A 27,972-nucleotide genomic window follows, 5' to 3' on the forward strand; every position below is an offset into this window, starting at 1 on the left:
TGGCATAAAAATAACATCAGGGAAATGACTTAGAAGAATTCTAAATCCCTTAAATCAGCAACATCACGAGAGCTACTTTGCATGCTTGTGCTAGTCACCACAATGATCACAAAAATACATGGCATACACCCCTGTAAAGATGGCATGGCATATAACAAAACACATGTAGAGCTCATGCCCATATGCGGCACACAATAATCATGGCAAAAATGACAAATGCTCATAAACTGCTAAGAATCAGCACCTAACATTATGAAGCACTCTTGCAACAGCAATTAGGGCATCAAGATGGACTCAAACAAGCATGGCACAATGGAATGAAATTAAGAGGGCATCCAGACGAACAATTTGATATCTCATATGCACAAAACGGACCACCAAGCACAAAGTTATGGCATGATGAAGTAGGCATGAAAATATTACAGGAAAAAAGGACTTCGTGAAAAACAACCTCTCCAAAATTGGACGAGGGGATCCGGGACAGAGCGATCCGGGGCGAGGTCGCGCGTTTGGATGACTGTGGTGGTGGATCTCATCCATCTCGTGGCGGATCCGGACGGGACGGGCTCCGACGAGGTGGTGCTCTCCGGCGAGCTCCGGTCGCCGGAGGCGGGCAGCAAGGCGAGGTGGCGCGCTGGAGTGGAGGACAGCGACGAGGCGGCATTAGAGCAGCAGGCGGCGGGGCAAGGCGTGCGGCGGCACGCGTAGACAGCGGCGGATGCCGGGGGCGAGCGGGGCGACGCGGTGGAGTTCCGGAGAGACGCCGGCGATGGGCGCGGGCGGCGTGGACGAGGGGGATCCCGGGCGAGCGGCGGTGGAGAGAGGGCCCGGCGCGGCCCTGTTCGGCCCCGGGGCGGGCCGGATCTGGGCCCCGGGTGGCCGGCGCAGTGGGAAGCGACTGGAGAGGCGCGGGGCGCCACGTGGCGGCAGATGAGTGGAGGAGAGGGGCGGCGGTGCTGAGGTGGCGGCCTCTCATTGGCCGGAGCGACGTGTCCGATGGACATGTCCAGCGCGGTTGGACATGTCCGGCCGCGCGAGGACGGAGACACTAGGGTTTGTATTGCGCGAAATTTTTGGAGGGGAGCACCTATTTATAGGTAGAGGGAGCTAGGAGAGTCCAAATGAGGTGTGGTTTTCGGTCACGCGAGCGTGATCGAACGACCGAGAGCATGGAGGGGTTTGGATGGGTTTTGGGCCACTTTGGAGGGGTGTTGGGCTGCGACACACACGAGGCCTTTACGGTTCCTCGGTTAACCGTTGGAGTATCAAACAGACTCCAAATGGCACGAAACTTGACAGGCGGTCTATCGGTAGTGAACCAAGGCCGCTTGGCAACTCTTGGTCCAATCCGAGAACGTTTAACACCCGCACACGAAAAGAGGCAAAAGAGGACGCGGGAGGACATAGGAGTGCCGGATTGCAAAACGGACAACAGGGAAAATACTCGGATGCATGAGACGAACATGTATGCAAATGAGATGCACATGATGACATGATATGAAATGCATGACACGCAAACAAATTTCAAGGCAACAACAGTGAATAACTGGAAGACAACTAGCGCAACAGTCTCGGGGTGTTACATAAATGACTCGTCATTCTGATATGTCAGAAAAATACTAAATGAAGTTAGAATGTCAGTGAATGTTGATTTACCATAAGTTAATGTATACCATAAGTGAAGCCTAGCCTACCACAAGGTGAAGAATGGAAGAGCTTATGTTAACATTGTGTTATGTCTTATTTATATGTCTGGAGAGGACCCAATGGATATCCAGTGGGTATGGATACCCATCGGGTTTGGACATGGACACATTTTTTCACCCGTGGATTTTTTCATGGGCGGGCAAAAACTGTCTTCATGGATATGGATATGGATTTGATATTGTTCAACCCGATCCAAACCCGACCTATCATAAGGAGCTTAAGGATACTATCTATCAGATTTGTGGGCGCCAAGATGAGCAATGGGAGATGATCAGCACCAGGAAGGATAGATCAATTGCAGCTTTCATCCAGGAGTTAAACCAATACATTCGTCGCCAGGAGAACCAGATGTGCGCAGGAATGATAGACCTGAAGAAGGCAATGACAAGGATCACGGAACTGGAGGAAGAACTTAAGGCTACTCGTGAAGATTATGAGGAGGAAATCGTCATACTAGTGGAGAAGAATGGCGATCTGGAAAGGAAGCTAGGAGTATTTCTGGGAGACCCCGCACTAGGAGGAGAAGACGAAGAACCCAAGGAGATTCGCCCGGAGGACTACATTATCATCAACGACACCGACTCGGACCCCGACAATAGCGATGATGAATATGAAGACGAAGCTGGAGCAGACATTATGGAGTCTTCAACCGAAGAATATTTTTAGTAGACCACCACATCAGTAGTAGTATTCCACCATGTAAATAGTATAGTCCGAGCACTTTTGTAACGATAGTTAGATCGATTGTATGCCTTTGCTTGATTGAGTGAGTGAAATGTTTGTGTTTGTCTCATGTGCATATGGGTAGTGTTTTTCTCATTAGACCTCATTCTATTCTAATCTCTCCCCTCTAAACCCATCAGATGCCTCCGAGACGTGACCCCGGATTTACTTTCCCACCGGAGCTCACTCAGTTGATCCAGCAGCAGAATACCCTGATGTAGTTGTTAGCTCAGAACCAAGGAAACAACAATAACAACAACAACAACCCGCCACCACCACCACCAGTTGGTAACTTAGCCCTCTTTCTAAGGTTGCAGCCGCCGGTGTTTTCCAGTAGCACCGAGCCCATAGTAGCAGATGATTGGCTCTGCGGGATTGGAAGGGAGTTAATCACTGCAGGATGTACCGATGCTGAGAAGGTGCGATTTGCCGCACATCAGTTGGATGGACCAGCAGCCTCATGGTGGGAGAATTACATAGTCACCTACCCTATAGCCACTGTTACATGGGATTAGTTTCAGCAAGCTTTCTGTACAGACCATGTCTCAACTGGAGCTATGAGTATGAAGAAGCGTGAGTTTCGCAACTTACGCCAGGGGAACCGTATTGTGGCTCAGTACGCGGATGAGTTTAGCAAGTTATCTCGCTATGCCCCTGATGATGTGGCCACAGATGCCGCAAAGCAGGAGAAGTTTATGGAAGGGCTGAATGATGAGATGAGCATGCAGTTGATGGTGGCAACATTCAACAACTACCAGGAGTTGGTAGATAATGCTCTTATGATTGAAGGGAAGCAGCAGCAAATTGAGAGCCGTAAGAGGAAGTGTGGACAAGGAAGGTATAATTCAGGAGCTCAGCAGAAGCCTCGCCTAACCCCGAACTCGGGAGGACTTGTTCATAACCATGGAGGCCACACCCACAATGGAGGAAGTAACCATAATCATACAGGCCCAAGGAATGGGAATGGGAATGGAGCAAGCAACAATCAGAACCGTTCCAATCCAGCCACACCCACCAAGAGAGACCTAAGCCACGTTACTTGTTTCAAGTGCGGGAAGACTGGACACTATGCCACGGAGTGCCCTGAAGCAAAGAATGGAAACGGCAATGGGAGCGCTAGAAAGAAGCCCAATCCATTCAACAAAGGACAAGTGAACCACGTCAATGTGGAGGAGGTTGAAGAGCAGCCGGACGCGGTTATTGGTAAGTTTTTGGTTAAGTCTTTTACCGCCCTTGTTCTTTTTGATACTGGTGCATCGCATTCATACACATCAAGGGAGTTCATGGATAAGTTTAAACTACCGACCCAAACCCTTAGGACCCATCTGTTAGTGAGTTCACCTGGAGCAGAGTATATGGCTAGTCGATGGTGTGACCAGATACCTTTAACCATTGGTAGCCATGTTTTTCCGTCCGACCTAATAATCTTGGAGTCACAAGGATTGGATGTGATATTAGGCATGGACTGGATGTCAAAGTATGGAGGAAGCATTGACTGTGTTAGTAAGTTGATAACCCACAAGTATAGGGGATCAATTGTAGCCTCTTTCGATAAGTAAGAGTGTCGAACCCAACGAGGATCTAAAGGTAGAACAAATATTCCCTCAAGTTCTATCGACCACCGATACAACTCTACGCACGCTTGACGTTCGCTTTACCTAGAACAAGTATGAAACTAGAAGTATTTTGTAGGGGTTTTTGGATAGGCTTGCAAGAAAGTAAAGAGCGAGAAAATAAAAGCTAGGGGTTGTTTAGATGAAGACACAACTAAATTGGTTTTAGTAGAGAGCCTTTGTCAACAAGAAAGTTATTTGTCCCTAGGTAATCGATAACTAGACCGGTAATCATTATTGCAATTTTATTTGAGGGAGAGGCATAAGCTAACATACTTTCTCTACTTGGATCATATGCACTTATGATTGGAACTCTAGCAAGCATCCGCAACTACTAAAGATTCATTAAGGTAAAACCCAACCATAGCATTAAAGTATCAAGTCCCCTTTATCCCATACGCAAACAACCTACTTACTCGGGTCTGTGCTTCTGTCACTCACGCCACCCACCATAAGCAAATCATAAGCATATTGCAAACCCTACTGCGGGAATCCCTCACGCTTGCGCGACATGGAGAGCACCATAGGACAGCACCAATAATAAAACATACAACTCAAACCAATCACGATCATCGAATAGCCATTAGGACAAAACAGATCTACTCAAACATCATAGGATAGCCATACATCATTGGGAAATAATATATAGCGTTGAGCACCATGTTTAAGTAGAGATTACAGCGGGTAAGAGAGAGGTTACACCGCTGCATAGAGGGGGGAAGAGTTGGTGATGATGGCGGTGAAGTTGTTGGTGAAGATGACGGTGATGATGATGGCCCCCGGCGGCACTCCGGCGCCACCGGAAGCAAGGGGGAGAGGGCCCCCCTTCTTATTCTTCTTCTTCCTTGACCTCGTCCCTAGATGGGAGAAGGGTTTCCCCTCTGGTCCTTGGCTCCCATGGCGTGGGAGGGGAGAGAGCCCCTCCGAGATTGGATCTATCTCTCTGTTTCTCTCTGGTTCTGTGTTCTGTTCTGGCTCTGTTTCACCGTTTCGTATATATATGGAGATCCGTAACTCCGATTGGCCTGAAACCTTCGCCGTGATTTTTTTCCGAATATTAGCTTTCTTGCAGCAAAAGAAGAGCGTCAACCGCCTTACGGTGGGCTCACGAGGGTAGGGGCGCGCCCTAAGGGGGGGTGCCCCCTGCCTCGTGACCACCTCTGGCACTGGTTCGCGTTGATTTTCCTTCCGAATTTTCCATATTTTCCAAAAATAATCTCCGTCCGTTTTTATCCCGTTTGGACTCCGTTTTATATGGATATTCTGCGAAACGAAAAACATGCAACAGACAGGAACTGGCACTGGGAACTGGATCAATATGTTAGTCCCAAAAATAGTATAAAAAGTTGCCAAAAGTATATGAAAGTTCAATAATATTGGCATGGAACAATCAAAAATTATAGATACGACGGAGACGTATCAGCATCCCCAAGCTCAATTCCTGCTCGTCCTCGAGTAGGTAAATGATAAAAAAGATAATTTTTGATGTGGAATGCTACCTAGCATAATCTTGATCATATGTCTAATCATGGCATGAATATTAAGACACGAGTGATTCAAAGCAATAGTCTATCATTTGACATAAAAACAGTAATACTTCAAACCCACTAATAAAGCAATCGTGTCTTTTCAAAATAACAAGGCCAAAGAAAGTTATCCCTACAAAATCATATAGTCTGGCTATGCTCCATCTTCACCACACAAAATACTCACATCATGCACAACCCCGATGACAAGCCAAGCAATTGTTTCATACTTTTGATGTTCTCAAACCTTTTCAACTTTCACGCAATACATGAGCGTGAGCCATGGACATAGCACTATATGTGGAATAGAATATGATGGTGGAGAAGACAAAAAGGAGAAGATAGTCTCACATCAACTAGGCGTATCAACGGGCTATGGAGATGCCCATCAATAGATATCAGTGTGAGTGAGTAGGGATTGCCATGCAACGGATGCACTAGAGCTATAAGTATATGAAAGCTCAAACTGAAACTAAGTGGGTGTGCATCCAACTTGCTTGCTCATGAAGACCTAGGGCATTTGAGGAAGCCCATCGTTGGAATATACAAGCCAAGTTCTATAATTAAAATTCTCACTAGTATATGAAAGTGATAACTCAAGAGACTCTCTATATGAAGAACATGGTGCTACTTTGAAGCACAAGTGTGGTAAAAGGATAGTAGCATTGCCCCTTCTCTCTTTTTCTCTCATTTTTTTTGTTTTTTTCTTTTTTTTCTTTTTTTGTAGGCTTCTTTGGACTCTCTCTCTTTTTTGGGGGGGCTTCTTTGGCCACTTTTATTTTGATAACCTCACATGGGACAATGTTCTAATAATGATGATCATCACACTTTTATTAATTTACAACTCGATATCTAGAACAAAGATATGACTCTATATGAATGCCTCCGGCGGTGTACCGGGATGTGCAATGATCTAGTGTAGCAATGACATCAAAAAACGGACAAGCCATGAAAACATCATGCTAGCTATCTTACGATCATGCAAAGCAATATGACAATGAATGCTCAAGTCATGTATATGATGATGATGAGAGTTGCATGGCAATATATCTTGGAATGGCTATGGAAATGCCATGATAGGTAGGTATGGTGGCTGTTTTGAGGAAGGTATATGGTGGGTTTATGGTATCGGTGAAAGTTGCGCAGTACTAGAGAGGCTAGCAATGGTGGAAGGGTGAGAGTGCGTATAATCCATGGACTCAACATTAGTCATAAATAACTCACATACTTATTGTAAAAATCTATTAGTCATCGAAACAAAGTACTACGCACATGCTCCTAGGGGGATAGATTGGTAGGAGAAGACCATCGCTCGTCCCCGAACGCCACTCATAAGGAAGACAATCAATAAATAAATCATGCTCCGACTTCGTTACATAACGGTTTGATACGTCTCCAACGTATCTATAATTTTTGATTGCTCCATGCTATATTATCTACTGTTTTGGACTACATTGGGCTTTATTTTCCACTTTTATATTATTTTTGGGACTAACCTATTAACCGGAGGCCCAGCCCAGAATTGTTGTTTTTTGCCTATTTCAGTGTTTCGGATAAACAGAATATCAAACGGAGTCCAAACGGAATAAAATCTTCGGGAACGTGATTTTCTCACTTAATATGATCCAGGAGACTTGGACCCTACTGCAAGGGATCAAAGAGGTGGTCACAAGAGTGGGCCCCCCCTAGGGCGCGCCCCCCTGCCTCGTGGGCCCCTCGGTGCTCCACCGATGTACTCCTTCCTCCTATATACACACGTACCCCCAAACGATCAGAACAGGAGCCAAAACCCTAATTCCACCGCCGCAACTTTCTGTATCCACGAGATCCCATCTTGGGGCCTGTTCCGGAGCTCCGCCGGAAGAGGGCTGTCATCACGGAGGGCTTCTACATCATCCTGGCACTCCGATGAAGTGTGAGTAGTTTACCTCAGACCTTCGGGTCCATAGTTAGTAGCTAGATGGCTTCTTCTCTCTCTTTGAATCTCAATACAAAGTTCTCCCCCTCTCTTGGTGGAGATCTATTCGATGTAATCTTCTTTTTGCGATGTGTTTGTTGAGACCGATGAATTGTGGGTTTATGATCAAGTCTATCTATGAATAATACTTGAATCTTCTCTGAATTCTTTTATGCTTGATTGGTTATCTTTGCAAGTCTCTTCGAATTATCCGTTTGGTTTGGCCAACTAGATTGGTAGTTCTTGCCATGGGAGAAGTGCTTAGCTTTGGGTTCGATCTTGCGGTGTCCTTACCCAGTGACAGAAGGGGCAGCAAGGCACGTATTGTATCATTGCCATCGAGGATAACAAGATGGGGTTTATTTCATATTTCATGAATTTATCTCTCTACATCATGTCATCTTGCTTAAGGCATTACTTTGTTTTTAACTTAATACTCTAGATGCATGCTGGATAGCGGTCGATGAGTGGAGTAATAGTAGTAGATGCAGAATTGTTTCGATCTACTTGTCACGGACGTGATGCCTATATACATGATCATCCCTAGATATTCTCATAATTATGCTCAATTCTATCAATTGCTCAACAGTAATTTGTTCACCCATCGTAGAATACTTATGCTCTTGAGAGAAGCCACTAGTGAAACCTATGGCCCCCGGGTCTATTCTCATCATATCAATCTCCATCACTTTTATATTGCTTTGCTATTTACTTTCTACTTTGCATATTTATATCAAAAATACCAAAAATATTCTAACTATCAGATCTCACTCTCGTAAGTGACCGTGAAGGGCTTGACAACCCCTAATCGCGTTGGTTGCGAGTAGCTATCGCTTTGTGCAGGTATGAGGGACTTGAGCATGGGCTCTTACTGGATTGATACCTTGGTTCTAAAAAACTGAGGGAAAGACTTATGCTACTCTGCTGCATCATCCCTTCCTCTTTGGGGAAAACCAACGCAAGCTCAAGACGTAGCAAGAAGGATTTCTGGCGCCGTTGCCGGGGAGTCTACGCAAAAATTCAATATACCAAGTACCCATCACAATCCCTATCTCTCGCATTACATTATTTGCCATTTGCCTCTCGTTTTCCTCTCCCCCCAATTCACCCTTGCCGTTTTATTCACCCTCTCTCTCTATCCTCCCTCTCTATTTGCCTCTTTTTGCCCATTTGCTTTTTGTTTGCTCGTGTGTTAGATTGCTTGTTTGTCGCGATGGCTCAAGATACTACCAAATTGTGTGACTTCACCAATACCAATAATAATGATTTCCTTAACACTCTGATTGCTCCTCTTACCGATGCTGAATCTTGTGAAATTAATACAGCTTTGTTGAATCTTGTTATGAAAGATCAATTCGTCGGCCTTCCTAGTGAAGATGCCGCTACTCATCTGAATAGCTTCGTTGATTTATGTGATATGCAAAAGAAAAAAAGATGTCAATAATGATGTCATTAAATTGAAGCTATTTCCTTTTTCGCTTAGAGATCATGCTAAAGCTTGGTTTTTGTCTTTGCCTAAGAATAGTATTGATTCATGGAACAAATGCAAAGATGCTTTTATCTCTAAGTATTTTCCTCCCACTAAGATCATCTCTCTTAGAAACGATATAATGAACTTTAAACAACTTGATCATGAACATGTTGCACAAGCTTGGGAGAGAATGAAATTAATGATACGTAATTGCCCTACTCATGGTTTGAATTTGTGGATGATTATACAAAAATTTTATGCCGGATTGAATTTTGCTTCTAGAAATCTTTTATATTCGGCCGCGGGAGGCACTTTTATGGAAATCACTTTAGGAGATGCTACTAAACTCCTAGATAATATTATGGTTAATTACTCTCAATGGTATACTGAAAGAACTTCTAATGAAAAAGTGCATGCGATAGAAGAAATTAATGTGTTGAGTGGAAAGGTGGATGAACTTATGAAATTATTTGCTACTAAGAGTGTTTCTTCTGATCCTAATGATATGCCTTTGTCTACTTTGATTGAGAATAACAATGAATCTATGGATGTGAATTTTGTTGGTAGGAATAATTTTGGTAACAACACTTATAGAGGGTATTTTAATCCTAGGCCATATCCTAGTAATCCTTCTAATAATTATGGGAATTCCTACAACAACTCTTATGGAAATTATAATAAGATGCCCTCTTATTTTGAATCTAATATTAAAGAATTTATTTCTTCACAAAAGAATTTTAATGCTATGATTGAAGAAAAAAATGCTTAAGATTGATGATTTGGCTAGGAACGTTGATAGAATTACTCTTGATGTTGATGCTTTGAAACTTAGATCTATTCCACCTAAGCATGATATTGATGAGTCTCTAAAAGCCATGAGAATTTCAATTGATGAGTGTAAAGAAAGAACCGCTAGGATGCGTGCTTCCAAAGATGCCTTTATTAAAGTGTGTTCTTCTAATTCCTATGAAAATTAAGATGAAGATCTAAAAGTTATTGATGTGTCTCCAATTAAATCTTTATTTTGCAATATGAATCTTGATGAAACTGAATATGATCTTCCTTTACCTAGAAGGCACTCTAAAAATTCGGAGTGTTTAGATCTTAATGATGAAATTGATGAAAGTGGGATGGAAAGAAATAAAAATCTAGATGTTGCTAAACCCACTATATTGGATTTCAAGGAATTTAATTATGAAAATTTCTCTTTGATTGATTGTATTTCCTTGTTGCAATCCATGCTAAATTCTCCACATGCTTATAGTTGAAATAAAGCCTTCACCGAACATATTGTTGATGCCTTGATGCAATCTTATGAAGAAAAACTTGAGTTGAAAGTTTCTATCCCTAGAAAACTCTATGATGAGTGGGAACCAACTATTAAAATTAAAACTAAAGATCATGAGTTTTATGCTTTGTGTGATTTGGGTGCTAGTGTCTCTACTATTCCCAAGACTTTGTGTGATTTACTAGATTTCCATAATTTTGATGATTGCTCTCTAAACTTGCATCTTGCGAATTCCACTATTAAGAAACCTATGGGAAGAATTAATGATGTTCTTATTGTTGCAAATAGGAATTATGTGCCCGTAGATTTCATTGTTCTTGATATATATTGCAATCCTTCTTGCCCTATTATTCTTGGTAGACCTTTCCTTAAAACGGTTGGTGCGATTATTGATATGAAGGAAGGGAATATTAGATTTCAATTTCCATTAAAAAGGGCATGGAACACTTTCAAAGAAAGAAAATAAAATTACCATATGAAACTATCATGAGAGCCACTTATGGATTGCCTACCAAAGATGGCAATACCTAGATCCATTCTTGCTCGTTATGCCTAGCTAGGGGCGTTAAACGATAGCGCTTGTTGGGAGGCAACCCAATTTTATTTTTATTCCTTGATTTTTGCTCCTGTTTAGTAATAAATAAATTATTTAGCCTATGTTTTGGTTGTGTTTTTTGTGTTTAATTAGTGTTTGTGCCAAGTAGAACCGTTGGGAAGACTTGGGGAAAGTCTTGTTGAACTTGCTGTAAAAAACAGAAACTTTAGCGCTCACGAGAACTGCTGTAATTTTTATTTGAAGAGCGCTATTTAGTTAATTCTTTTTGCATATGATTAATAGATAAATTCCTCACGTCCAGCAATTTATTTTAGAATTTTTGGGGTTCCAGATTTTGAGCTAGCTACAGATTACTACAGACTGTTCTGTTTTTGACAGATTCTGTTTTTCGTGTGTTCTTTGCTTATTTTGATGAATCTATGGCTAGTAAAATAGTTTATAATACATAGAGAAGTTTTAAGACAGTAGGTTTAACACCAAAATAAATAAATAATGAGTTCATTACAGTATCTTGAAGTGGTCTTTTGTTTTCTTTCGCTAACGGAGCTCACGAGTTTTCTGTTTTGAGTTTTGTGTTGTGAAGTTTTCAAGTTTTGGGTGAATTCTTTTGATGGATCATGGAACAAGGAGTGGCAAGAGCCTAAGCTTGGGGATGCCCATGGAACCCCCAAGATAATCCAAGGACACCAAAAAGTCAAAGCTTGGGGATGCCCCGGAAGGCATCCCCTCTTTCGTCCACTTCCATCGGTAATTTACTTGGAGCTATATTTTTATTCACCAACATGATATGTGTTTTGCTTGGAGCGCCTTGTATTATTTTTCTTTGTTTGTTAGTATGCCACAATCATCCTTGCTGTACACACCTTTTGAGAGAGCCATACATGAATTAAAATTTGATAGAATACTCTATGTGCTTCACATATATCTTTTGAGCTAGATAATTATACTCTATGTGCTTCACTTATATCCTTTGAGCTAGATAATTTTTCTCTATGTGCTTCACTTATATCCTTTGAGCGTTAGAATTTTGCTCTATGTGCTTCACTTAGATCTTTTAGAGCACGGTGGTGGATTCGTTTTAAAGAAACTATTGATCTCTCATGCTTCACTTAAATTAATTTGAGAGTCTCTTAATAGCATGGTAATTTACCTAATAATAATATGCTTGGTATTCAAGATTTGTGAAACTTTCTTTTGAGTGTGTTGAATACTAAGAAAATATTGAAGCATGATAATTGTTTTGAGATATGGAGGTGATAATATTAAAGTCATGCTAGTTGAGTAGTTGTGAATTTAAAGAATACTTGTGTCGAAGTTTGTGATTCCCGTAGCATGCACGTATGGTGAACCGTTATGTGATGAAGTCGGAGAATGATTTATTTATTGATTATCTTCCTTATGAGTGGCGGTCGGGAACGAGCGATGGTATTTTCCTACCAATCTATCCCCCTAGGAGCATGCGCGTAATATTTTCTTTGATAACTTCTAAATTTTTGCAATAAGTATATGAGTTCTTTATGACTAATGTTGAGTCCATGGATTATACGCACTCTCACCCTTCCACCCTTGCTAGCCTCTCTAATACCGCGCAACTTTCGCCGATATCATACACCTACCATATCCTTCCTCAAAACAGCCACCATACCTACCTATTATGGCATTTCCATAGCCATTCCGAGATACATTGCCATGCAACTTTCCACCATCTAGTTCATCATGACACATCCATCATTGTCATATTGCTTAGCATGATCATGTAGTTGACATAGTATTTGTGGCAAAGCCACCGTTCATAATTCTTTCATACTTGTCACTCTTGATTCATTGCATATCCCGGTACACCGCTGGAGGCATTCATATAGAGTCATACTTTGTTTTAGTATCGAGTTGTAATCATTGAGTTGTAAATAAATAGAAGTGTGATGATCATCATTCAATAGAGCATTGTCCAAGAGAGAGAGAGAGAGAGGCCAAAGAAAAAAAGGCCAAAAAAGGGGCAATGCTACTATCCTTTTTTCCACACTTGTGCTTCAAAGTAGCACCATGATATAGCAAGTCGCATACATTGTGCTTCAAAGTAGCACCATGTTCTTCATATAGAGAGTCTCATATGTTGTCACTTTCATATACTAGTGGGAATTTTACGTTATAGAACTTGGCTTGTATATGCCAATGATGGGCTTCCTCAAATTGCCCTAGGTCTTAATGAGCAAGCAAGTTGGATGCACACCCACTAGTTTCTTTTGTTGAGCTTTCATACATTTATAGCTCTAGTGCATCCGTTGCATAGCAATCCCTACTCACTCACATTGATATCTATTGATGGGCATCTCCATAGCCCGTTGATACGCCTAGTTGATGTGAGACTATCTTCTCATTTTTGTCTTCTCCACAACCACCATTCTATTCCACCTATAGTGCTATATCCATGGCTCACGCTCATATATTGCGTGAAGATTGAAAAAGTTAGAGTATGAAACAATTGCTTGGCTTGTCATCGGGGTTGTGCATGATTTAAATAAGGACCATAGCCAGACTATATGATTTTGTAGGGATAGCTTTCTTTGGCCATGTTATTTTGAGAAGACATAATTGCTTTGTTAGTATGCTTTGTCTTGAATCTTTCTAATCTGAATATTCATACCACAATTAAGAAGATTTGCATTGAAATTATGCCAAGTAGCACTCCGCATCAAAAATTCCCTTTTTATCATCTACCTACTCGAGGACAAGCAGGAATTAAGCTTGGGGATGCCTGATACGTCTCCACCGTATCTATAATTTTTGATTGCTCCATGCTATATTATCTACTGTTTTGGACTATATTGGGATTTATTTTCCACTTTTATATTATTTTTGGGACTAACCTATTAATCGGAGGCCCAGACCAGAATTGCTGTTTTTTGCCTATTTCGGTGTTTCGGATCAACAAAATATCAAACAGAGTCCAAACGGAATAAAATCTTCGGAAACGTGATTTTCTCACCGAACGTGATCCAGGAGACTTGGACCCTACTGCAAGGGATCAAAGAGGTGGTCATGAGGGTGGGCCCCCCCCTAGGGCGCGCCCCCCTGCCTCGTGGGCCCCTCGGTGCTCCACCGATGTACTCCTTCCTCCTATATATACACACATACCCCCAAACGGTCAGAACAGGAGCTAAAACCCTAATTCCACCGCCGCAACTTTCTGTATCCACGAGATCCCATCTTGGGGCCTGTTCCGGAGCTCCGCCGGAAGAGGGCCGTCGTCACGGAGGGTTTCTACATCATCCTAGCCCCTCCGATGAAGTGTGAGTAGTTTACCTCAAACCTTCAGGTCCATAGTTAGTAGCTAGATGGCTTCTTCTCTCTCTTTGAATCTCAATACAAAGTTCTCCCCCTCTCTTGTGGAGATCTATTCGATGTAATCTTCTTTTTGCGGTGTGTTTGTTGAGACCGATGAATTGTGGGTTTATGATCAAGTCTATCTATGAATAATATTTGAATCTTCTCTGAATTCTTTTATGCATGATTGGTTATCTTTGCAAGTTTCTTCGAATTATCCGTTTGGTTTGGCCAACTAGATTGGTAGTTCTTGCCATGGGAGAAGTGCTTAGCTTTGGGTTCGATCTTGTGGTGTCCTTACCCAGTGACAGAAGGGGCAGCAAGGCACGTATTGTATCGTTGCCATTGAGGATAACAAGATGGGGTTTATTTCATATTGCATGAATTTATCTCTCTACATCATGTCATCTTGCTTAAGGCGTTACTCTGTTTTTAACTTAATACTCTAGATGCATGCTGGATAGCGATCGATGAGTGGAGTAATAGTAGTAGATGCAGAATCGTTTCGGTCTACTTGTCACGGACGTGATGCCTATATACATGATCATGCCTAGATATTCTCATAACTATGCTCAATTTTGTCAATTGCGCAACAGTAATTTGTTCACCCACCGTAGAATACTTATGCTCTTGAGAGAAGCCACTAGTGAAACCTATGGCCCCCGGGTCTATTCTCGTCATATCAATCTCCATCACTTTTATATTGCTTTGCTATTTACTTTGCTTTTACTTTTTTACTTTGCATCTTTATATCAAAAATACCAAAAATATTCTATCTATCAGATCTCACTCTCGTAAGTGACCGTGAAGGGCTTGACAACCCCTAATCGCGTTGGTTGCGAGTAGCTATCGCTTTGTGCAGGTACGAGGGACTTGAGCGTGGGCTCCTACTGGATTGATACCTTGGTTCTCAAAAACTGAGGGAAATACTTACGCTACTCTGCTGCATCATCCCTTCCTCTTCAAGGAAAACCAACGCAAGCTCAAGACGTAGCACGGTTCACCATACGTGCATGCTACGGGAATCACAAACCTCAACACAAGTATTTCTACAATCCACAACTACCCACTAGCATGACTCTAATATCACCATCTTTATATCGCAAAACTATTGCAAGGAATCAAACATATCATATTCAGTGATCTACAAGTTTTATGTAGGATTTTATGACTAACCATGTGAATGACCAATTCATGTCATCTCTCTAAACAGATATAAGTGAAGCAAGAGAGTTTTAATTCTTTCTACAAAAGATATGCCCATGCTCTAACAAATATAAGTGAAGCAAAAGAGCATTCTACAAATGGCGGTTGTCTATGTAAAGAGAAACAGGCAATCCAAACTTCAAATGATATAAGTGAAGCACATGAAGCATTCTATAAAGACATACTCAAAAGATATAAGTGAAGTGCAAAGAGCATTCTATAAATCAACCAAGGACCATCTCATACCAGCATGGTGCATAAAATAAAAATGAAAACTAAATGCAAAAGACGCTCCAAGATTGCACATATCGCATGAACGAAACGAATCCGAAAACATACCGATACTTGTTGAAGAAAGAGGGGATGCCTTCCCAGCATCCCCAAGCTTAGACGCTTGAGTCTCCTTGAATATTTACTTGGGGTGCCTCGGTCATACCAAGCTTGAGCTCTTGCCTCTCTTCCTTCTTCTCACATCGAAACCTTCTCAATCATCGAACACTTCATCCACACAAAACTTCAACAGAAAACTTGATAAGATCCGTTAGTATAATAAAGCAAATCACTACTCTAAGTACTGTTGCAAACCAATTCATATTTTGTTTTTTCATTGTGTATACTGCAATATAACTTTTCCATGGCTTAATCCACTGATATAAATTGATAGTTTCATCAAAACAAGCAAACTATGCATCAAAAACAGAATCTGTCTAAAACAGAACAGTCTGTAGCAATCTGAACAATCACCATACTTATGATACTTTAAAAATTCTACCAAAATTAGGAAAAATAAACAATTTGTATAGAAAGACGGTGCAAAAATAATCAGAACTATTTGACGTTCCAGCAAAAAATTTAAAATCACGCACTACAGTCAAAGTTTCTGTCCTGCACCGTACAAACCATCAAGCATTGTAACCATCCTAAAGGCAAACCTTGGCACATTATTTTTATAATACAAGGGGATAATTATTTTTGTTGAAAAGTTTCTGTAATCAAGATTCACAAAGTTGCCGTGAGCATGAACAAAGTTCAAGGCTGGCTCCCACTTCAACAATGCTTGTCTCTCTTACTTTCGCTTTTCTTTTTGAAAAAGCTTTGGGTTCCCCTCTTTATTTTTGTTGTTTTTAAACTATATGAAAGCGCTCAACAAAAATAAATGACTCCCTAAAACTTCCGGGTTGTCTCCCTGGCAGCGCTTTCTTTAAAGCCATTAAGCTAGGCATATAGTGCTCAAGTAGTGAATCCACCCGGATCCCAAGGTATATCAAAGCCAATTTTAATTAACAATGATTTGTAATTTAGTAGTGAGCACAAAGCAACATATATCATGTAATGACGAAGTCTAAATCTCTTCCTATGCATCGGCATGTCATAAATGAACAATTCATGCACATATAGTAAAGGCCAATGCATAGTATAAACATTATCTTGCAATTTTATCGTGTGGGAAACATAGAGAGGTGGAGATATAGTTCCTCTCTCATAATAATTGCAAATAGGAGCAGCAAGCACATGCATATTATATCTATCAAAATCATCATGTGTAACGGTAAAAGGCAACCCATCAATATAATCCTTAATAAGGGCAAACTTCTCCGACATAGTGTAGTCGGGAGAATTCAAAAAGATAATAGGACTATCATGCGTGGGTGCAATAGCAATAATTTCATGTTTAACATAAGGAACTATAGCAAGTTCATCTCCATAAGCATAATTCATATTGGCATCTTGGCCACAAGCATAGCAAACATCATCAAAAAGGGATATTTCAAAAGAATCAATGGGATCATAACAATCATCATAGCAATCATCCTCCGGTAAGCACGAAGGGAAATTAAACAATGTATGAGTTGAAGAGTTACCCTCATTAGAAGGTGGGCACGGGTAGCTAATCCGCTCTTCCTCCTTTTGTTCTTCGCTCTCTTCCTCATCTTTTTCATCCAATGAGCTCACAGTTTCATCAATTTCTTCTTCCATAGACTCCTGCAAAATATTAGTCTCTTCTTGGACAGCGGAGTATTCCTCAACATATAGTTTAACATAAGCATTAGAAGCATAATTCTCATAACAATATTCAAGTATGGCAAAATTTTCAGATTTGTAAAGAGTAGCATCATACTTTTCAATCAAAGAAGCAATTTCAAAAGCACCCTTAAAAGCAACAAATTCTTCAATTTGTTGAAGATCATAGTAATTATAAACACCCTTAGCATACGAAGATATGATTCCATTGTCACTAAACTCACATTGATAGGGAAGGTGTTTCTTAGGGTTTTCAGAACAAGTAAAATCATAATAATAGCATAAATTCCAAGCATAGCATTGCATAGTATTAATTTGATGATGTAAAAGTTTCCCTTTTTGAGATATACGGTGTCGCACATAACAAGCATGCTCATCTAAAGATTTGCCCTCAACTAAGCTAGTTGGGGTTTCAGCACGAGCACATAGGGATCGAAGATGATCCAAGTAATAAGCTTCAGCAGTGTGATAGATTTTGAGTGGTTCTTCAACCATTGGTTCAGTAGGTACAACTAATTTTTTTGGTATTTTGTGTTTCCTACCCATACCTAAAGAAAGAAAACAACTAAGAATAGCAAAATAAAAATTACTTAGTGATAAAGAAAACAGCACACACGAGAATATTCACCCCAGGCTATTGCTCCCCGGCAACGGCGCCAGAAAAAGGTCTTGATAACCCACAAGTATAGGGGATCAATTGTAGCCTCTTTCGATAAGTAAGAGTGTCGAACCCAACGAGGAGCTAAAGGTAGAACAAATATTCCCTCAAGTTCTATCGACCACCGATACAACTCTACGCACGCTTGACGTTCGCTTTACCTAGAACAAGAATGAAACTAGAAGTACTTTGTAGGGGTTTTTGGATAGGCTTGCAAGAAAGTAAAGAGCGAGAAAATAAAAGCTAGGGGTTGTTTAGATGAAGACACAACTAAATTGGTTTTAGTAGAGAGCCTTTGTCAACAAGAAAGTTATTTGTCCCTAGGCAATCGATAACTAGACCGGTAATCATTATTGCAATTTTATTTGAGGGAGAGGCATAAGCTAACATACTTTCTCTACTTGGATCATATGCACTTATGATTGGAACTCTAGCAAGTATCCGCAACTACTAAAGATTCATTAAGGTAAAACCCAACCATAGCATTAAAGTATCAACTCCCCTTTATCCCATACGCAAACAACCTACTTACTCGGGTTTGTGCTTCTATCACTCACGCCACCCACCATAAGCAAATCATAAGCATATTGCAAACCCTACAGCGGGAATCCCTCATGCTTGCGCGATACGGAGAGCATCATAGGACAGCACCAACAATAAAACATACAACTCAAACCAATCACGATCATCGAATAGCCATTAGGACAAAACAGATCTACTCAAACATCATAGGATAGCCATACATCATTGGGAAATAATATATAGCATTGAGCACCATGTTTAAGAAGAGATTACATCGGGTAAGAGAGAGGTTACACCGCTGCATAGAGGGGGGAAGAGTTGGTGATGATGGCGGTGAAGTTGTTGGTGAAGATGACGGTGATGATGATGGCCCCCGGCGGCACTCCGGCGCCACCGGAAGCAAGGGGGAGGGCCCCCCTTCTTCTTCTTCTTCTTCCTTAACCTCCTCCCTAGATGGGAGAAGGGTTTCCCCTCTGGTCCTTGGCTCCCATGGCGTGGGAGGGGCGAGAGCCCCTCCGAGATTGGATCTATCTCTCTTTTTCTCTCTGGTTCTGTGTTCTGTTCTGGCTCTGTTTCACCGTTTCGTATATATATGGAGATCCGTAACTCCGATTGGCCTGAAACCTTCGCCGTGATTTTTTCCGAATATTAGCTTTCTTACGGCAAAAGAAGAGCATCAACCGCCTTATGGTGGGCTCACGAGGGTAGGGGCGCGCCCTAAGGGGGGGCGCCCCCCTGCCTCGTGACCACCTCGGGCACTGGTTCGCGTTGATTTTCCTTCCGAATTTTCCATATTTTCCATAAATAAGCTCCGTCCGTTTTTATCCCGTTTGGACTCCGTTTGATATGGATATTCTGCGAAACCAAAAACATGCAACAGACAGGAACTGGCACTGGGAACTGGATCAATATGTTAGTCCCAAAAATAGTATAAAAAGTTGCCAAAAGTATATGAAAGTTCAATAATATTGGCATGGAACAATCAAAAAATTTAGATACAACGGAGATGTATCATAAGTCAATTTGTCTCACCACCCCTGAGGGAAAAAGGATCGAGTATGTATCTAGGCATGCGCCAAGAAGTAGCCAAGTGAATACCCTCACGGGAGTTGTTCAGGAGGAAGTGCATGTAGTGAAGGATTACCCGGATGTTTTTCCAGAGGTGTTACCAGGCATGCCACCGGATCGAGACATGAAGTTTTTGATAGAGCTATTGCCAGGCACCGGGTCTATATCGAAGAGACCATACCAGATGCCTGCAAATGATCTGGAGGAGATTAAGAAATAGATCAAGGAGTTATTGGAGAAAGGTTACATTCGACGGAGCTCATCACCATGGGGAGCCCCAGTGCTTTTGATCGAGAGGAAGGATAAGTCTCTAAGAATGGTTGTTGATTATCGTGCGTTAAATGAGGTGACGATCAAGAACAAATACCCACTGCCGATGATCAATGATTTGTTTGACCAGCTGCAAGGAGCTAAGGTGTTTTCAAAGATCGACCTGCGATCTGGATATCACCAGCTGAAGATACAAGAGAAGGACATACCAAAGACATCATTCACCACACGGTACGGGTTGTATGAATATACGGTCATGTCGTTTGGACTGACTAACGCCCCTGCCTACTTCATGAGCATGATGAACAAAGTGTTCATGGAATATTTGGATAAGTTTGTTGTGGTGTTCACTGATGATATAATGGTATACTCGAAGAACGAGGAGGAGCACGAAGAGCATTTGCGCTTAGTTCTCGAGAAACTCAGGGAACATCAGTTGTATGCCAAGTTCAGCAAATGCGAGTTTTGGCTGAAGCAAGTTGGATTCCTTGGACATGTTATATCAGGAGAAGGTGTAGAAGTAGATCCTACCAAGGTTCAGTCAGTCACTGAATGGTTGGCACCCACTTCAGTTAGCGAGATCCGCAGTTTTCTTGGACTCGCGGGATATTATCGGAGATTCATTGAGAATTTTTCCAAAATTGCGAAGCCAATGACAGAGTTATTGAAGAAGGATACCAAATTTAAATGGACGGAAGAATGTGAAGCAAGTTTTCAGGAGTTAAAGAAACGTTTGACTATAGCCCCAGTGCTGATTCTGCCGGATATACGTAAGGAGTTCCAAGTGTATTGCGATGCCTCTCGCTTAGGACTTGGAAGTGTGCTTATGTAGGACAGAAGAGTTGTTTCGTATGCCTCGCGACAACTGAAACCGCACGAGTTGAATTATGCCATGCATGATTTGGAGTTGGCTGCCATAGTGCATGCGTTGAAGACCTGGAGGCATTACCTTATTGGAAATCGTTGTGATGTGTACACGGATCATAAGAGTTTGAAGTACATTTTCACACAGTAGGAGCTGAACCTTAGGCAGAGGAGATGGTTGGAGCTTATAAAGGATTATGACATGAAGCTTCACTATCATCCAGGCAAGGCCAATGTCGTAGCCGACGCTTTGAGTCGGCAGAGTTATGCTAATACCCTAGTGAGCACTGGATTGCCGAAGGAGTTAGCAGAGGATCTCAGGGAACTTCGATTGGAGATTGTTCCTAGGGGTTTTGTTGCAACCATGGAGGTTCAGTCTACATTGTTAGGAAAGATTCGAGAAGCTCAGAAGGAAGACAAAGATATTGCCGAGATAAAAGGGAGAATGAATGAAGGAAAGGCCAAAGGTTTTCGTGAGGATGAGCACGACACCTTATGGTTTGAGGACCGTGTTTATGTGCCCAATAACACAGAGATCAGGAAGTTAATACTTCAGGAGGCTCGTGACTCACCATACTCGATACACCCCGGAAACACCAAGATGCATTTGGATTTGAAGGAACGTTTCTGGTGGACTGGTATGAAGAAGGATATTGCCGAGTATGTAGCCGTATGTGATGTATGTCAGAGAGTGAAGGCTGAGCATCAAAAGCCAGCAGGATTGTTACAGCCTATGTCGATACCTGAATGGAAGTGGGATATACTTGGCATGGATTTTATCACCGGATTACCCAGGACCAAATCAGGATACGATTCTATATGGGTAGTAGTTGATCGCTTGACCAAAGTAGCTCACTTTATCCCAGTGAAAACCACCTATACAAGTGCAAAGTTGGCCAAGATATATATGACCAGGATCGTATGTCTGCATGGAGTTCCGAAGACAATTGTATCAGATAGGGGAACACAGTTTACTTCAAAGTTTTGGCATCAGTTGCACCAAACTTTGGGAACAAGGCTGGAATTCAGTACAGCTTTTCACCCGCAGACAGATGGATAGACCGAGAGAGTCAACCAGATTCTGGAGGATATGTTGAGGGCATGTGCGCTAGATTATGGATCTAGTTGGGATGACAATTTGCCCTACGCGGAGTTCTCATACAATAACAGCTACCAAGCCAGTTTGAAGATGGCACCGTTCGAAGCCCTGTACGGACGAAGGTGTAGAACACCGTTGATGTGGGATAAAGTCGGAGACCGACAATTGTTTGGACCAGATTTGATCAAAGAGGCTGAAGAGAAGGTTAAGTTGATTCGAGATAGACTGAAGATAGCTCAGTCCAGGCAGAAGAGTTATGCAGATTCGAAACGCAAGAAAATAACCTATGAAATTGAAGACAGAGCATATCTGCGAGTGTCACCCCTGCGAGGAGTGAAACATTTTGGAGTTAAGGGAAAGTTAGCCCCGAGATTTGTAGGGCCGTATCGAATTTTGGAACGTATGGAGAAGTTGCCTACAAGTTGGAGTTACCTGAAGGACTGTCAGGAGTTCATGATGTATTTCATGTTTCACAGCTGAAGAAGTGTCATGCTGAGATGGATGATATACCGTTAAGAGATACAGTACCCTTGGATGCGATTCAGTTGGACAGTGATTTGACCTATGAGGAGAAGCCAGTCAGGATTCTCGAATTTTCCAGCCGAGTCACCCGCAGCAAGGTTAACAAGTTTTGCAAAGTTCAGTGGAGCCACCATACCGAGGATGAAGCCACCTGGGAACGAGAGGATGATCTTCACAAAGACCACCCACACCTATTCTCTAGCCAACCCGAAGCTCGAGGGCGAGATTCATCTTAAGGGGGGTAGGTTTGTAACATCCCAAATTTTCAATTTGGAATGTTATACATAGATCATTCATGCATATCATATTTTATTGCACTTCGTTTCGCGAATCCTCGAAATCCTAAGCAACTCAAGGACCCTCGGAAAGAGTTGGGGATTTCCCCGTTTTCATATTTGAGTTTTATCAAATATTGAAACGAGGATTTTTGGTTTTAATTATTTTTCTCTCAAAAAATATTTCATATTAAAATACATGAGAGGAGATAATATGACTTCTCCAAAATAAATGAAATATTGGAGGAAAAAGATTAAAATCAAATGTTTGATTTTTATCCGGAGTTTATTGCTATTTTATTTGAATTAGAAAAATTGCACGTTTTTCAAAGTTGCATTTTAGGGCCAAGAAAATGTTCATCTTGTTCTAAATATTTTATTTAGACGGTGAAAATTTGTTTTGGCATTTTTAGAATTTTATTTTATTTTCTAGGATTTTTTTAGTTTCAGCGGATTTTTTTTAAACGCGCAGTGGCTAAATGGGCCGAAGCCCAGCCGCCGGCCCACTCCCCGGACCGCCGTCTCCTAGCGGGAGACCGCTGCCGCGCCGTGCTCCGTTCCTCAAGCCACGCCGCCCCCGCCTCCTTATAAGCCACCACCCTCGCCCCTAGAGCCGCCACCCCGCCGCCCGCAACCGCGCCGCCGCCCTTTGCCCGCGCCGCCGCCGCTCGCTTGCCTGCGCCGCCGCCGCTCGCTTGCCATGCCGCCCCGCCGCCCGTTTGTCGCGCCGTCGCCGCCCCTCACCGGAGCCGCCGCCGCCCCGCACTGCCCCGGCCCTCGCCAGAGCAGACCCCGCCGCGCCGGACCTCGCCGGAGGTAGAACCGTTCGGTTTTAAAAAAAACCCAGATCGGTTTTTTTAGAAACCCTAGTTTTTTTGGATAGATTGGTTCACCGGTTTTTCGCGGTTTAGTTACTTTGCGGACGCTCATCCGTACGTTCGTTTTAACGGACGGAGTTTACCCGTTAGTAACAGACAACGAACGCTCGTTCGTTAGCCTGTTCGTCAGCTTTCTTTTTCTCGGATTTTCCGCGATTATTTTTAGTCGCGATTTCTGATCCGATTTTCGTTTTAGTTTATCTTTCCGCTCGTTTGTCGGAATCAGGCGATTCAAGCGCCTAGATCTTCGTCTCGAAACCCTCTTTCCGTTTAACCAACTTGAACAAGCTTTTGCTACTGTAAAATTTGACCTTAGTCCAGATTAGTAAACGGATCTTGTTTCTTTCGCAGTTTGAGTTTCGTTGCTCTGTTTGATTTGATTCTTTTCGCAAACCGGAGTTCTTAAGTTGAGCTTTCTGGTTAGATCTTCTTGTTTGAGTTTTACCTATGTTTCTTTGCTTGATTGCTTATGTATGCTATTGTTTGTTTGCGATAGAACACCCGGAGTGCGAAGCATGCTACTACGAATCCCTAGGTTTTGCGGATCATCATCAAGGCAAGTAACACTTTGATCATACCCCTTTATCACCCAGTTTTTATGCATAAGTTCCAATCCTCAAACATTGCATGGTTAGGATGTGATTAATATGTGTTGGGAAGTAGTTGATGAGGTAGAACCTATTGCCCTGTTATATTCAAACCCTTAGGAGTTACTTCTACGTATTGCTTATATTGCTATGCTATGCTCGTAGACGTGGTTGGGTGAGTGAAATCCATGACAGATGTGAGATTGTTAATTAATGGTTCAACTTAAGGTGGCAACTTGAATACACATCTAGGTGGATTGTTTGTTGGGCACCTGGAGAACTCAGTGTTGTCCTAGGATATCCCGGAGTACCCGTGTGATAATCCTATGGTCCGCCACCCAGGCTCAAAGGGAACTGAGATATTTTCATGCTAGAAACTTCCGTGTGCAGCCACAAGCTATTATGGGCTCTAGAATAGTGGAGTAAGTTGCGTGAAGCTCCCGAAGAGGTGGATCAGCAGGTAGTGGGATGTGGGTTTGGTGTGGTCTGCCCGGAGTAAGGAGTTAATGCTTCTGAAAAATTATGTCTCGGTCATCCGTTTCTCAAACACCCTGGGGTGCGAGAAATCCAACGGAGGAGATCGAGTCTTGTGGGGAAAAGTGCGCAAACCTCTGCAGAGTGTATAAACTAATCATGGTTAGCCGTGTCCCCGGTTATGGACATCTTGAATATCTAGTACTTGGAGTATCATAAGTATCTCATCACTCTAAAATAATATTGTTGGGTTGTTAATTACTTTAATTGGGATTGAGTTGGAGGAACCTTCTCAATGATGTTTCAACTACCATGATAGTTAAATAAAATATATTCCTTTGTTGTAGGGAAAAATTGGCTTTTCGCAAAAACTATAACCGTAGAGCTTTCCACCAGCCAAATATGCATGTAGTGATAGCATTATTCTGTTCTTGCTCTACCGTGTTATCTTGCCAGCATATTCCATGTGCTGGTCCGTTTTCGGGCTGCAACGTATTATGTTGCAGACTTTTCAGATGAGGAGTAAGGTTCGTTAGGTCGTTGCCATGCAGCTCAGCTATGCCGTTGGAGTTGATGGACTCACTTTATCTTCCAAGACTTCCGTTGTTATCGAATTAGATGGCCTTAAGCCATATTTATTGTAATAAGTTCTCTTTTGAGACATTCGATGTAATAAGTGTGTGATTGCTACTCTATTATAAATCCTCGAGTACTGTGTGTGTGTCAGCATTACCGATCCAGGGATGACACTGAAGCACAGAGACTAGACCGGTTGAGGTCGGGTCGCTACACATTCCGAGATATATTGCCATGCAACTTTCCATCGTTCTATTTATTATGACACGCTTCATCATTGTCATATTGCTTTGCATGATCATGTAGTTGACATTGTATTTGTGGCAAAGCCACCGTTCATAATTCTTTCATACATGTCACTCATGAGTCATTGCACATCTCGGTACACCGCCGGAGGCATTCATATAGAGTCATATCTTGCTCTAAGTATTGAGTTGTAATTCTTGAGTTGTAAGTAAATAAAGTGTGATGATCATCATTATTAGAGTATTGTCCCAAGCGAGAAAAGGATGATGGAGACTATGATTCCCCCACAAGTCGGGATGAGACTCCAGACGAAAAAAAGAGAAAGGCCATAAAAAAGGGGAGAAGGCCCAAAAATGTGAGGAAAAGAGAGAAGGGGCAATGCTACTATCCTTTTACCACACTTGTGCTTCAAAGTAGCATCATGATCTTCATGATAGAGAGTCTCCTATGTTGTCACTTTCATATATATACTAGTGGGAATCTTTCATTATAGAACTTGGCTTGTATATTCCAATGATGGACTTCCTCAAAATGCCCTAGGTCTTCGTGAGCAAGCGAGTTGGATGCACACCCACTTAGTTTCTTTTTGAGCTTTCATACACTTATAGCTCTAGTGCATCCGTTGCATGGCAATCCCTACTCACTCACATTGATATCTATTGATGGGCATCTCCATAGCCCGTTGATACGCCTAGTTGATGTGAGACTATCTTCTCCTTTTTGTTTTCTCCACGACCACCATTCTATTCCACCTATAGTGCTATGTCCATGGCTCACGCTCATGTATTGCATGAAGATTGAAAAAGTTTGAGAACACCAAAAGTATGAAACAATTGCTTGGCTTGTCATCAGGGTTATGCATGATTTAAATACTTTGTGTGGTGAAGATGGAGCATAGCCAGACTATATGATTTTGTAGGGGTAGCTTTCTTTGGCCATATTATTTTGAGAAGACATGATTAGTTTGTTAGTATGCTTGAAGTATTATTATTTTTATGTCAATATTAAACTTTTATCTTGAATCTCTCGGATCTGAATATTCATGCCACAATAGAGAAAATTACATTGAGAAATATGATACAATTATGTTATTATTGTTGAGAGAACTTGCACTAGTGAAAGTATGAGACCTAGGCCTTGTTTCCTAGCATTGCAATACCGTTTACGCTCACTTTTATCATTAGTTACCTTGCTGTTTTTACATTTTTAGATTACAAAAACCTTTATCTACTATCCATATTACACTTGTATCACCATCTATTCGCCGAACTAGTGCACCTATACAATTTACCATTGTATTGGGTGTGTTGGGAACACAAGAGACTCTTTGTTATTTGGTTGCAGGGTTGCTTGAGAGAGACCATCGTCATCCTACGCCTCCCACGGATTGATAAACCTTAGGTCATCCACTTGAGGGAAATTTTCTATTGTCCTACAAACCTCTGCACTTGGAGGCCCAACAACGTCTACAAGAAGAAGGTTGTGTAGTAGACATCAGTCGGAGGTTCAAGTTCAAATCCTTTTGGGCGAAGGCGGATGGGTTCTTTGACACAGTAAGGGCTGCTAGGGAATCGGTCCCACACGATGGAAACCCTTATGTCATTCTTGATCAAAATCTTAGGGCCACGGTGAAGGCCTTGAAGAAGTGGATTGACCGGTGGGTCGGCAATGTTAAGATGCAAATCGCGATTGCGCTTGAGGTCATTCTTCAGCTTGATTCTGCCATGGACACAAGAGATATTTTCTCTCAGGAGCGGGAACTGCGAAAGATTTTGAAGAGGAAGCTGCTTGTACTATCCTCCCTTGAGCGCATGATTGCCAGATTGCGATCCTGCCTCCTTTTTCTCTGCGAAGGGGACGCGAACACCAATTTCTTCCATAGCCACGCCCGTCACCGCCAGCGGCGTAACATGATCACCGTTCTCAGGTAGGGAGAGGTTGTTGCCATGGGCCAGGACGAGCTTTCATGCATGGTGGATGGATTCTATGATCGCTTGTTGGGTGAGGCCCCACTGCGGACGTAGGCACTTAATCTGGAAGTCCTGAACCTGCCTCATAGAGACCTGGCACACCTCGAGGTGCCTTTCACGGAGGAGGAGATTGAGCAGGTAATCAAATCTATGCCCATGAGCAAGGCGTCGGGGCCGGACGGCTTCACGGGTAGGTTCTATGCTTCTTGCTGGCACATAATCAAAGATGACATCATGCACGCCATGGACCTCTTGCACCAAGGTGACATGCGGGGACTACCAGCGATCAACAAAGCCATTGTTACACTACTTCCCAAGATCGATTGTGCGGTGGATCTAAAGGACTTCCGTCCGGCCAGCCTCATGCACGGGGCGATAAAGATCTTCGACGGGGCAATGGCCGTCAGGTTGGCCTCCGATTTTCCCACGCTTGCTGGCATACACCAGAGTGCTTTTATCAGAGGACGGTCGAACCACGACAACTTCATGTTGGTTCAATGCATGGCATGTCGGCTCCATGCCCTTTGAGAACCCACGATCATGCTTAAGCTCGACATCATGAAGGCTTTC

The 27,972-nt window shown here is 42.3% G+C and overlaps 1 protein-coding gene across 1 annotated transcript; it reads left to right on the plus strand.

Annotated features, from left to right (window-relative positions):
• The first annotated feature begins 513 nt into the window (after positions 1–513).
• Positions 514–27,930, plus strand: LOC147985936 (uncharacterized). The gene is made up of 3 exons (XM_087541804.1): positions 514–704; positions 27,054–27,359; positions 27,492–27,930. The coding sequence occupies exons 1-3, from the start codon at positions 514–516 to the stop codon at positions 27,928–27,930; spliced, it is 936 nt and encodes a 311-aa protein (XP_087397930.1).
• Positions 27,931–27,972: the final 42 nt, after the last annotated feature.

This window comes from Triticum urartu, chromosome 2A (genome assembly GCF_056163025.1).
Source record: "Triticum urartu cultivar PI428250 chromosome 2A, HENAU_Tu73, whole genome shotgun sequence".
In the NCBI taxonomy this organism is placed as follows: Eukaryota; Viridiplantae; Streptophyta; class Magnoliopsida; order Poales; family Poaceae; genus Triticum; species Triticum urartu.

Coding starts and splice junctions, on each gene's coding strand:
- LOC147985936 (XM_087541804.1), top strand. CDS start 514: ATGACTGTGGTGGTGGATCTCATCCATCTCGTGGCGGATCCGGACGGG. Junction 705..27,053: donor CAAGGCGTGCGGCGGCACGC/GTAGACAGCGGC, acceptor TCAAAATCTTAG/GGCCACGGTGAAGGCCTTGA. Junction 27,360..27,491: donor AACATGATCACCGTTCTCAG/GTAGGGAGAGGT, acceptor CCTGCCTCATAG/AGACCTGGCACACCTCGAGG.